Source organism: Dipodomys ordii, unplaced genomic scaffold (assembly GCF_000151885.1).
Source record: "Dipodomys ordii isolate 6190 unplaced genomic scaffold, Dord_2.0 Scaffold66, whole genome shotgun sequence".
NCBI classification, from domain to species: domain Eukaryota; kingdom Metazoa; phylum Chordata; class Mammalia; order Rodentia; family Heteromyidae; genus Dipodomys; species Dipodomys ordii.
Genome location: NW_012267282.1, coordinates 2,599,410 through 2,611,232, shown reverse-complemented (window position 1 = coordinate 2,611,232; position 11,823 = coordinate 2,599,410). Strand labels below are relative to the sequence as shown.

Below are 11,823 nucleotides of genomic sequence, written 5' to 3'. Positions count from 1 at the left end.
GTCCTGAGGAATCGAACCCAGGGCCTCATGCATGCAAGGCAAGAGCTCTACCACTGAGCCACCTTCCCAGCTCCCTGTTTTTGTTTTTTGTTTTGCTGGTCCTGAGGCATGAATTCAGGGCCTGGGCTCTGTCCCTGAGCCTTTATGTATGTGCTCAAGGCTAGTGCTCTACCACTTGAGCCACAGTGCCGCTTACAGCTTTTTCTGTTTATGTGGTACTGAGGAATCGTACCTGGGGCTTCATACCTCCTAGGCGAGCACTCTACCCAGCCCCCCCCCTTTTTTTTAAATGATAAGCAGCTCAGTAGTAGACTTGAGTGCTTACCCTGCGCAAGGCCTTGGGTTCAGCTGCAAGTAGCCCTTTCCACCCATCAATAAAAAGGCTGGGCAGCTGTCAGCTGAGTGGTGTGGTTCTCTTTCCACAGTTGTCATGTGTCCCTAGTGTCTGTCAGCTGTGGCAGGCGAGTGCTCGTGGAGTGGAGCATGGTTCTGTCATAGACCAGACCCAGGCGGTGACGACTGTGATTACGGGGTCTCCCTTGAGTGATGAGAACGGCCGCAGCTATGCAGAGAAGAACTGCCAGACACCAGGGGTGATTCCTGCCGCTGGGGTCACACTGCCTAGAACGATTTTAATAGTGCCGGGCACTGGTGGGTCACACTTGTAATCCTAGCTACACAGGAGGCTGAGATCTAAGGATTGCTGTTTGAAGCCAGCCTGGGCAGGAAAGTCGATGGGACTTCTCTCTTACCACCAAAAAGTTGTAAGTGGAGCTGTGGCTCAGTTGGTAGAGCACTAGCCTTGAACATAAAAGCTCAGGAACAGTGTCTGAGTTCAAGTCCCAGTACTGGCACACACATGGAGATTTCAATAGTGAGTTTGATAAGTTAGGTTTGTTTGCTTTTTTTTGCTGGTGCTCTACCGCTTGAGCCAGAGCTCCACCGTAAATTGTTCCAGTGGACTTGACTCACATGGCCTGTGGGCATCTTTTAAACAGTAGCCGCTGCAGCTGCGGACAGCATGGGGCATTATCCCGGAAGTCCCCTCCAGGTATCCAAGGCCACTTGGCCTGTTGTCTGATAGCGTTTATTTTCTGTCCTTTATTCAGACCTTTTAATATTGAGAAGCGGGACTAGACCGCAACCTTGCAGGCAGGCAGTGTCGCAGCTCTCCAGACCATGGCATTCACCTTTTATTTTTATTTTTAACTGTTGTTGTCGGTTGTGGGGCTTGAACTCAGGGCCTGGGCGCTGTCCCTCACTCTTGTGCTCAAGGTGATGCTCTTGCCATTTTGAGCCACAGTGCCACTTCTGGTTTTCTGGTGATTATTGGAGATAAGAGTCTCACAACCACTATTGTAAGATCTCAGGCTGCTGAGTGTGGGTTACACGCGTGAGCCACTGGCCACTGGCTGCGTGTTTTATTATAGTGGGAGAGCTGATGTTGCCTTGGGAATACATCTTGACCTGCTTCTGTAGAAATTGCTCGTTTTCACTCTTCCAGGAGCATTGCTCCTTTGTTGTTTTAAAGAAGCATGCAGTTTTCTGCTCCCCCCCCCCCAGTCTGCCAGCAAGAAAGTAATTTGAGTAAAATCACTTTGCCACTCTGCTGTGCTTTCCCCATCACCTTTCGAAACGGCTGCAGTTGAGAGTATGGCTTGGAGGATTGTGACACGCACACTGAGCCATCCCCAGTGACCATCAAAGCTAGGTGCCACACACCTGTAATCTCAACTTCTCAGCAGGTGCAGATCTGAGGGTCTTGGGTAGGAAAGTCTGAGAGACTGTCTCCAATCACCCACCAAAAAGGTGGAAGTGGAGCTGTGGCTCAAGTGTTAGAACACCATCCTTGAACACCAAAGCTAAAGGAGAGCACCAAGGCCTTGAGTTCAATCCCCAGTACTGCCAAAAAAAAAAAAAAATAAGATAACCATTAAGATAACTGGAAGGTCATGGCCGACCCGCCCCCCCCCCCCCCCCAGTGCCGCCCCGTCTGGGCCTCCCTGCAGCTTCTGAGGAGGCCGGAACACAGGCGCCAAGGACCCTGAGCCCCCACCGCTAGGGCTGGACATTTTGTGAAGGTTTCTGTGAAGGGCGCAGGCACACAGAGCCCCGGGCACCCCTCTGCACCCCTCACCTGCCCTCCGGGCGTCGCCTTCCTGCCATTGTGCTGTGTCATCTCTTCAGAGCCCTGAGTTTCCTTTGCTGCCCCGGGGCTGCAACCCAGGGTCTGGGTTACCCAACTCTGTGTGTGTGTGTGTGTGTGTGTGCATGCGCACGCGCATGCGAACGAGAATGTGCAAGAGAGAATGTGAGCGAACCAGCATTGGTATTTTAACTACTCAACGTCGCATGCTTTCACTCATTTCTTTTCCTCCCTCATGGATGGTGCTGTGCCTGTTGAGCCACATTTCCAGTCAGACTTTTAGCTGGTTAATTGGAGGTAGAGTCTTGCAGTCTTTCCTGCTCAGATCCTCTGATCTGAGCCTCCTGAGTAGCTAGGTCAGATAGGCGTGAGCTGCTGTGCCCGGCTCTACATTTAAGTATGAAACAGTTGAGCCGTGTTATTCCTTTCTCTGGGTGGGGCCAGGGGGAGGAGCGTGGGTGGGCCTTGCAGGTGTCTGACGAGGTGGCATCAGATCTGCTGACACCTGCAGGGTCCTGTGTGGCCCTGGCATACTTCCCGCCCAGTCCAGCTGAGAAAGGACCTCTGGCCTAGACTCTGCCTGCCGGTGCGGCAGGTGTAGCAGGCTCCTGGTGCAGCCAGCGCTGTATGAGCCTGACCTGGCTCTGGGTGGGAGCATGTTTGCTGCCACATGCAGATCTGACGGGGACAAACTTTGGCTGCCTGTCGTGTGGCAGGCTCTGGGCTGCAGCCTCTGCAGGTTCTCACGTGGATTGTCTCTTGGTCCCATTTCCCAGCTGGAGAGACTGAGGCCCAGCGAGGTTGGCAGGAGTAGCGCTGTCTCTGGTCCCTGAAAAACTGCTTGTGGGGACTGGGAAGGTGGCTCAGTGGTAGAGCGCTTGCCTTGCATGCATGAGGCACTGGGTTCGATTCCTCAGCACCACATAAGCAGAAAAGGCTGGAAGTGGCGCTGTAGTTCAAACAGTGGAGCGCTAGCCTTGATCTGAAGAGCTCAGAGATGGCGCCAGGCCCAGAGTTCAGGCCCCACGACCAGCAACAACAACAAAAAATTGCTTGTGCTCAGCCTGCTCCAGGCAGCTGCTGCTACCCATTGCTTTCCTCACAAAAGCCCACGTCACTCCACTACTGCCCAATAAGTGTGGGAGCCATGCAGATATGAAGAATTAGCCAGGCATTTGGGGTTGGGAAGGTGGCTCAGTGGTAGAGCACTTGCCTTGCATGCCTGAGGCCCTGGGTTCGATTCCTCAGCACCACATAAGCAAAAAGAAAAAAGCCGGAAGTGGCGCTGTGGCTCAAGTGGTAGAGCGCTAGCCTTGAGCTGAAGAGCTGAGGAACAGCGCCCAGGCCCAGAATTCAGGCCCCCCGACAGGACCCCCCCCAAAAAAAAAAAAAAAGGCCAGGCATGGTGGCTCACACCTGTCATTCATTCCAGCTACTCTGGAGGCTGAGATCCAAGGATAGAGGCAGATAAATCCGAGAGATTCTCCTCTCCTAAAACCAGCAAAAAAGCCAGAAGTGGATTTGTGACTCAAGTGGTAGAGCCTTAAACAAAAAAGCTCAGGGACAGAGTTCAGGCCCTGAGTTCAAGCTCCAGAACTGGCACACGCGTGCACACACACACACAGAACATTTTTAAATAAATGCTTTATTTTTAGAGTTAAATAATAAACCGTGTTGATGAGAGGCGTTCCATGTCGTAGTGAGGCGGATGGCTGCTTTGCATCTCCCGCTTTCTCAGCAGCGTGCCTGTGCAGGGCACGGCCGCCGCAGTCAGCGGCATGCCTTCTGCCTGCTGGAAGTCCTGGACAGTAGAGCGTCCACCAAAGGTGCTCAGCTGTCCGAGGGACTGTGAAAGCAAAAAAAGACAACAGCGAGTTCTGACGAAGTGTTTTTGTTTTTTGCTTTTGGTCGGTCGTGGGGCTTGAACTCTGGGCCTGGGTGCTGTCCCTCTGTTCTTCAGCTCAAGGCGAGTACTCTACCTCCTGAACCACAACACCACTTACAGTTTTCTGGTGGTTAGTTGGAGATAAAGAGTCTCACAGACTTTCCTTGCCTGGGCTGGCTTTGAACCATGATCCTCAATCGTAGCCTCCTAAATAGCTAGGATTACAGGTGTGAGCCACTGTCCCCTGGCTGGCTAAGCTATTTTGGTACAGAACCTTATCTCACAAGTTTTGTTTATTTCTTTTTGCCGGTCCTGGAGCTTAAACTCAGAGCCTGGGCACTGTCCCTGAGCTTGTCTGTGCTCAAGGCCAGCACTCTACTACTTGAACCACAAGCCACTTCCCATGTTTTCTGTTTATGTGGTACTGAGGAATCAAAAGTCAGGGCTTTATGCATGCTAGGCAAGCACTTTACCACTAAGCCACCTTCCCAGCCCCACAAGTTATTCATTTCAGTTAAACTTGATAGAAATTTATTTAGAAAATCCTAGTCTTTAGAAATTCAAAGCCAAGCTGGGTGCTGGGTGGCTCACACCTGTAATCCTAGCTACTTACGAGGCTGAGATCTGAGGATCATGGTTCAAAGCCAGCCCAGGCAGGAAAGTCTATGAGATTCTTATCTCTAGTAAACCACTAGAACATTGGAAGTGGCACTGTGGCTCAAGACCTAGAGCATTAGCCTTGAGCTGAAGAGCTTACAGCTCAGTGCCCAGGCCCCATGACCAGACCCCCCCCCCAAAAAAAAAAAAAAAAGAGCTGAGGGACAGCGCCCAGGCCCAACGACCTACCAAAAAAAAATTTCAAAGCCAGGCAGAGGAAAGTGGAGGTCGGACCAGTACCCAGAGCAGAACTACAGGAGAAATGGCAAGCACTGTGATAGCAACTTTGTGGTGTCCCATAAAGTGGGCACAGTTACTGTTGCCTGCTGTCCATGTGTGCCTGTGCTGGGTTCGAGTTCATCCTCCAGCTTTCTGGTAGACCGCATGGTATCAGTTTTGGGCAGCTAGAAGGCGTGAGCTTGGGCTCAGGCTTGCTGCTTGGATGGTTGGGGGAGATGAGGTGCTGGCTGGTTTCTCGGTGACATTGTTCTCTATTTCTGCAGTTCTTGACCCGCCTGACGGAGAGGTTCGTGTTGGGAGTGGACATGTTTGTGGAGGCGCTGTGGAAAGTTTGGATGGAGGTCTTGGATGTTCTTGGGCTTGACGGTAGGTGCTGTGTGTTACAGGGTTGTGTGTTTTTGAAAGTCCTTCACTGTTTTCCTTTGTGTGAGATAAGGTCCTGCTGTATAGCCCAGGCTGACCTTGAACTCCTCATCCTGCGTCTCAGCGCTGGGATCGCAGGCGCTGTTATGGTGGGGCTCTCACCTTGTGGCCGCTGGGCGGTGTGGGAGCCCGAGGCTGGTCTAGGGTTTGCGTGGATTAGTGGTGGTGAGGCGGGTCTTCCCAGATCCCATGCAGGAGGAGGGTGGACCGCGGGGCCTGTGGGGTGCTCCCTGGGTCGGTGGGAGCCGAGAAGCAGCTGGGCGTTTGGCCTGTGGGGTTTCACAGATGAGGAGGGGGCACTTGCAGCGCCCCCCCTCCCCCAGGGGCAGAGGGCCACGCGTGGCCTGGCAGTGGCAGGGGAGCCGGGCAGTCCTGCGGGCCGTGGGAGTGGTGGGCAATAAGCCATTTGGGGCCGGAAGGCAGTTGCATGGTGCAATTTAGTTGTGCAATGGCAGGCACAGGTTCCTAGCCAGGAGGAGAGCTGTGGGCTTGTCCTGCGGGGCCACACATGGGGAGGGCAGGGGCCCTTGCGTGGCACTCACTGGGGGTGGACCAAGGCTAACCTGGCCAGACACCTACTGCGTTCTGGCTTTGGTGTCCTGACCACGTGTCTCTGTGTGGCCGCCCGGCCTGCGGGGGCGGGGGGGAAGGGGGGGGCGAACACCCAGCTCTCCCTGAAGCCCCACATAGGGAGCCCCCATGCACCTGCTGGCCTCATGCCCACAAGTCCACATGTGAACGTTCTGCGTCCCTGCCACCCGCACTGGAAAAGCAGAGCGCCAAGGGCATTGGGCACCAGCCCGGCGACCAGGCTCCGCCTTCTCCCAGTGAAAGCACAGGCTGAGCCGCTTCCCTCGGCAGTGTGACAGCCAAGGGCCTGTGCCTTCCGTGGACGCCTCTGCCCGGCATGAATCAAATCAGCAAACTCGCTGGGTGCTGGTGGCTGCGATCTGAGGATGCAGGTTCTGGTTCAGGCTGGAAAGTCCATGAGACTCTTTAGTATCTCCAAAGAACCATCAAACAACAACAACTCCCTTGCAGGAGGGCAGTTGTGAGCTGCCCTAAGCCCAGGCTGCCACTCAGGCTCACAGAGGAGACCGTTTCTGCTTTGTCCCCGGAAGGTGGGTTTGTGCCCATGGGGATGAGCACACTTGGTGGAGTAACCCAAATTGGACTGGGGCCTGATCTGAATGACTTCTGTCCTTGTAAGAAGTGGGAAGTTTCAGCCAGGTGCTGGTGTCTCACACCTGTCATCCTAGCTACTCAGGAGGTTGAGATCTGAGGATCGAGGTTCAAAGCCAGCCCAGGCAGGAAAGTCTGTGAGACTCATCTCCAGTAGACCACTAGAAAACCAGAAATGGCGGTGTGGCTCAGGTGGTAGAGCACTTGCCTTGAGCTGAAGAGCTGAGGGACAGTGTCCAGGCCCAGAGTTCAAGACCCATAACTGACCAAAAAAAAAAGGGGAGCTGGGAAGGTGGCTCAGTGGTAGAGCGCTTGCCTTGCATGCCTGAGGCCCTGCGTTCCTTTCCTCAGCACCACATAAGCAAAAAAGAAAAAAGTCGGAAGTGGCTCTGTGGCTCAAGTGGTTGAGTGCTAGCCTTGAGCTGAAGAGCTGAGGGACAGTGCCCAGGCCCAGAGTTCAGGCCCCACGACCGACAAAAAAAAAAAAAAAGAAGTGGGTAGTTTGGGCAGAGATACAAAGAAGCATTGAGCAGAGACCCCATGAAGATGCCAGGAGATGGAATGGGGGCCCAGGGACACCCAGAGGCACTGGAGCGGCAGGAGGCCGCTGCTCTAGCCGTCCAAGCCCACACCCCTTTTCAGAGATCAGAGATCTGGGCCCAGCGACACGCTGGTGTGGGCACAGCTCACCCCTTGGCCACCTGGTGCCCCCTTTGAGGCTAGGACCATTGGTTTCCACCTTAGCAAGACCTTAGACAAGCTGGGGTACCGCTTTGGTCCCGGAAGAATCAGAGGCAGCAGAGAGGAGAGAGCACTAACAGCTCCCTAGACCTGGGTGAGCCAACACATCAGCCAAACCCTGCAACTGTGTGCAATCTGGGCCTGCCCATGCCCCAGGGACACCGGCTGGGCAGGAGTGGGGGAGGGCCTGATGTGGCCTGCAGCCCTCTGGTCTTCCCTGGTGTACTTCCTGCATGCAAGCTGCCAAGAGTCCAGAGGCTTAGGGCTGTGTCACACGCTCCTCCTTGTGCAAAGGTGGGTATTTTAGTGCAAAGACATTTCAAGGTCAGTTGACACTTTGGTTTTTCATCTTCAGGGTGGCAGTTCAACCCAGAAGCAGAATGTGAGGCTGGGCGCGGTGGTGCCTGCCTGTAATACCAGCACTTGGGAGGTGAAGGGCTGTGGGTTTGAGTCTGGCTTGGACTGTGTAGTGAGGCCTGTCTCAGTCAAGTCAAGTCAGGAGGAAAGGGTGAACATGACTTTGATAGGTTTATTAACATCTGTGCAGTCATTAGTGATGGCTTAGTTTCCAGGTACATGCTGGCATCCCTGCCCCGAAAATTCAGCATGAAATCTGAAACTAGTGTTACTGCAATGCTGGACATTTTTTGGGGTGGGGAGGGGGGAGGCGCTCGAACTCAGGGCCTGGGCTCTTTGCCTTAGTCTTTTTTTTTTTCCGGTGGTGGGGCTGGAACTCTGGGCTTGGGCGCTGTCCCTCAGCTCTTCAACTCAAGGCGAGGCTCTACCGCTTGAGCCACAGCGCCACTTCCAGTTTTCGAATGGTTTATTGGAGATAAGAGTCTCACGGACTTTCCTTGCCCAGGCTGGCTTTGAACCGTGATCCTCAGATCTCAGCCTCCTGAGTAGCTAGGATGACAGGCGTGAGCCACCGGTGCCTGGCTACCTTAGTCTTTTCTTGCTCAAGGTGGCGCTTAACCACTTGAGCCACAGCTCCACCTCCAGCATTTTGGTAGTTTATTGGCGATAAACCGCCTGGCTTCAAGACTTGATCCTCACATCTCAGCCTCCTGAGTAGCCAGAACCACAGTGAGGGTGATAGTTCATCTGCGGAGGGGGCCTGATGAGATACGTGAGCATCTGCAGTGCGGTTGGGACGAGTAGGCGAGTGGAGATGGGGCAGAGCAAACTGTGCTGCTGGCTTTGCGACAAAGACTTTCCATCGCCTCTGTGCTTCTGTCTGTAATTCCCCCGAGGTGGGACTGTGGGCAGTGCCGCTCCCTCTCTTCACTCTGTTCTTGTGGACCACTTTGGGAAGAAGAGACCCCAAATAGCGTAAGCAGTGGGGCTTGCCGCTTCCTAATGCCCTAACTCAGGTAGGCTCACCAGGAGGGGCTGCAGGTGTGATGGCTCCACACCTTGTCCTCAGGACCAAGACACCTTCCATTTTATTACCCACATAGGTGACTTACCTTCCTTCACTGCCCAAGATGGCTACATCAGCTCTAGCCTTTGCATCCACATTCCAGCAGGCAGAAAGAGAAAAGGTAAAGGGCACATTCCTGCTTTTTTCTTTTTCTTTTTTTGGTGCCAGTACTGGAGCGTGAAGTCAGGGCCTCATGTTCCCGCTTGCCTTTTTTTGGCTCTTACCACTTGAGCTATGTCCAGTCCAGCTTTTATGTTTTTGTTTCTAAGAGTCTCACACTTTTCTACCTGGGCTGGCTCTGAACCTTGGCCCTCAGAACTCGGCCTCTTGAGGAGCTAGAATTAGAAGCGTGAACCATTGGTGCCCGACGGTTACTTCCATTTTATTTTGTTGTCAGTCCTAGGGCTTGAACTCAGGGCCTGGGGCCCTGAGCTTGCTTGCTTTTTCTTTTCCTCAAGGCTACCCATCCTCAAGGCTACTTTGAACCACAGCTCCACTTTGGTTTTCTGGTGGTTCACTGGAGATAAAGAGTCTCACAGATTTTCCTGCCCAGGCTGGCTTCAAACCATGGTCCTCAGATCTCAGCCTTCTGTATAGCTAGGATTGTAGCATGAGCCATTGTGGCCTGGCTGCAATTGAAACTTAAAGAAACTTAAAGCTCTGGCAGAACGTTTTGATGTACTACTCCTTGGCCAAAACTTAGATAGTTGCAAGGGAAGCTGGGAAATACATAGACATATATGTATATATATATATATATATATCTGTGTGTGTATATATATGTAATATACATACATATGTATATATAAATATATTTTTTTCTTTCTTTCTAGTCCTGGGGCTTGAACTCAGGCCTGGGCTCTGTCCCTGAGCTTCTTTGCTCAAGGCTAGTACTCTACCACTTTGAGCCACGGTGCCACATCTGGTTCTTTCTGTGTATGTGGTGCTGAAGAATGGAACCCAGGGCTTCATGCATGCTAGGCGAGCGCTCTACCACTGAGCCAACTTCCCAGCCCTTGTTGTTTTGGGCAGTCTCAGTGTGTATCTCTCCCCAGTGCTGGGATTGCAGCCGTGAGCGACCACGCTCTCCTGAGCAGTGTGTGTGACTCAGGGCAGAGCAGGCAGTCTTCCAGGGCTACCTGCGTCTCCTCACAGCTTAGTTTGGAGGGTTTAGGGTTGTGGGGAGTTGAGTTGCTCCTGGCCTCTGCGGAGGGCCCTCTCCTGGAAGAAGCGCCTGACCTGTCTGTCCTGTGCTGTCTCTGCAGTGTCCAACCTGTCCCAGTACTTCAGCCCAGCCTCGGTGTCCAGCAGCCCCGCCCGGGCCCTCCTGCTGGTGGGTGTGGTCCTCCTGGCCTACTGGTCCCTGTCTCTGACCGTGGGCTTCACCTTCAGCATCCTGCACCTGGTGTTCGGCCGCTTCTTCTGGCTGGTGCGGGTGGTGCTGTTCTCCATGTCGTGTGTGTACATTCTGCATAAGTACGAGGGTGAGCCCGAGAACGCCGTGCTGCCGCTGTGCCTCGTGGTGGCCGTGTACTTCATGACGGGGCCCATGGGTGTGTACTGGCGGGGCAGCCCGGGCGGCACGGGCTCCCCCAGCGTGGAGGAAAAGCTCGACCACCTGGAGAACCAGGTCAGACTGCTCAACATCCGCCTCAACCGGGTGCTGGAGAGCCTGGACCGCTGCAAGGACAAGTGAAGGTCAGGTGCCCGGCCGGGTCCCCGGGCGCCAGCTCCCACTCCCAGAAGACAGAAGAGGAGGAAAGCCACCACCCCCCGGCCCCCCCCCCAATCTTAATAAACAGCACTGAGCAAGAAAGTGGCGCCTGCTGAGCCTGGGCGCCAACCCTTAGGACCCGCAGAGAAGACAGAGATGGCCGCTGCAGCTCCATGCCGAGTCTTGTTAGTGGCAACAATATTTTTTAAACAAAAGGATATGACCCTAGAAGCTGTACAGTAAGAGAAATTTATCTGTGCATAGAACATAAAGTTAATTTTTCAAGCATTGACAAATACATCTTTTGTAAGGTTTTTAAATAAAGGCAGCTGGAGTTGAGCGTAGTAGAACGTTGCCTGGAGGGGGCGGGGTGCTGGGCTGACATTCTAGCGGAGTCTGAAGGCCAGCCCGGCTTTGAACCAGGAAGGACGGTGGGCGAGGTCTGCGTGTCATCTTCGTCCCCAAAACTGCAAGCTTTACTCTGTCATTTGCGGTTCATGTTGACACCGTGGATGGGGGAGCCCTGGAATGGAATGTCAGCTCGGGCACCCCGCTGAGCCCCGCTGAGTCCTGTCGAATTGGGAAGAGCCCTGGCTTTTCTTTTTTTCTTTCCTTTTCCTCCTTTGTACTAGGAGATGTTTGATGTTTCCAAAAGGAAAATATAAGCACAGCACTAAGAGACAGTGTCTGTGGGGTGTGATGCCAAGAGCTGCTTGGGTAAGCCTTGAAGAACATTCCAGAATCACTTTCTCTGTCTTTCAGAGAGGTCTGTGTGGGAAGTGGTACTCTGGACGGTTTCTGTCTATGCTTGTTTTGGGTTCTGGACGCAGCTAAGGAGACTTAATCATTGTCTCCTCATGCAGGGTTCCTGGGCTCAGAGCAGCCATGGAGGTTGGGGTTGTTATCCTAGCATTGCATCATTGTGTGTTCCTCGCTTTGTGGCCAGTGTGGTGGGTCTCCAGTTTCGATGGTCTGTGGGGTTGGAGAGAAGCACCGCAGGGTGGCAATCAAGGTCCTGGACAGCGTTTGGGCTGAGGCTGGTGACCAAGCCTCTGTGTGCTAGGAGCCGGTGACGACAGGGTGCCAGGCTATCAGGATGAGGCCATGAAGGCCGTCGGGCGGTGGCCGTGCCCACAGGCCGTGCATCCCGAACCTGACCACCTGCCAGTCCTTGAGCCCCAGTGCCGCGTGTGGTAGTGATTCTCTGGGAAATGATGCAAATCTTTTAGAGGAAGTTTCTAAAACTTGTCGTTTTCAGGGGAACATAACAGAACGGCAGATCTTGTATTCAGATTGCTTGGTGGAGCACTCTTGCCCGGGCTCCGCCTTGGTCGGTCTCACCTGGGGGTCACAGATGCCAGTGTTCTGGGTGGAGCCATTCCAGTTTGGCCATTCCAGTCCCATGGATGACT

General features: G+C 53.7%; 1 protein-coding gene across 1 annotated transcript; it reads left to right on the top strand.

The window, feature by feature from the left end:
- Nucleotides 1-1,021: 1,021 nt before the first annotated feature.
- On the top strand, nucleotides 1,022-10,750 carry Bri3bp (BRI3 binding protein). Its single transcript, XM_013023045.1, has 3 exons — nucleotides 1,022-1,051; nucleotides 5,192-5,294; nucleotides 9,963-10,750. The coding sequence occupies exons 1-3, from the start codon at nucleotides 1,022-1,024 to the stop codon at nucleotides 10,391-10,393; spliced, it is 564 nt and encodes a 187-aa protein (XP_012878499.1). The 3' UTR covers nucleotides 10,394-10,750.
- The last annotated feature ends 1,073 nt before the right edge of the window (nucleotides 10,751-11,823 follow it).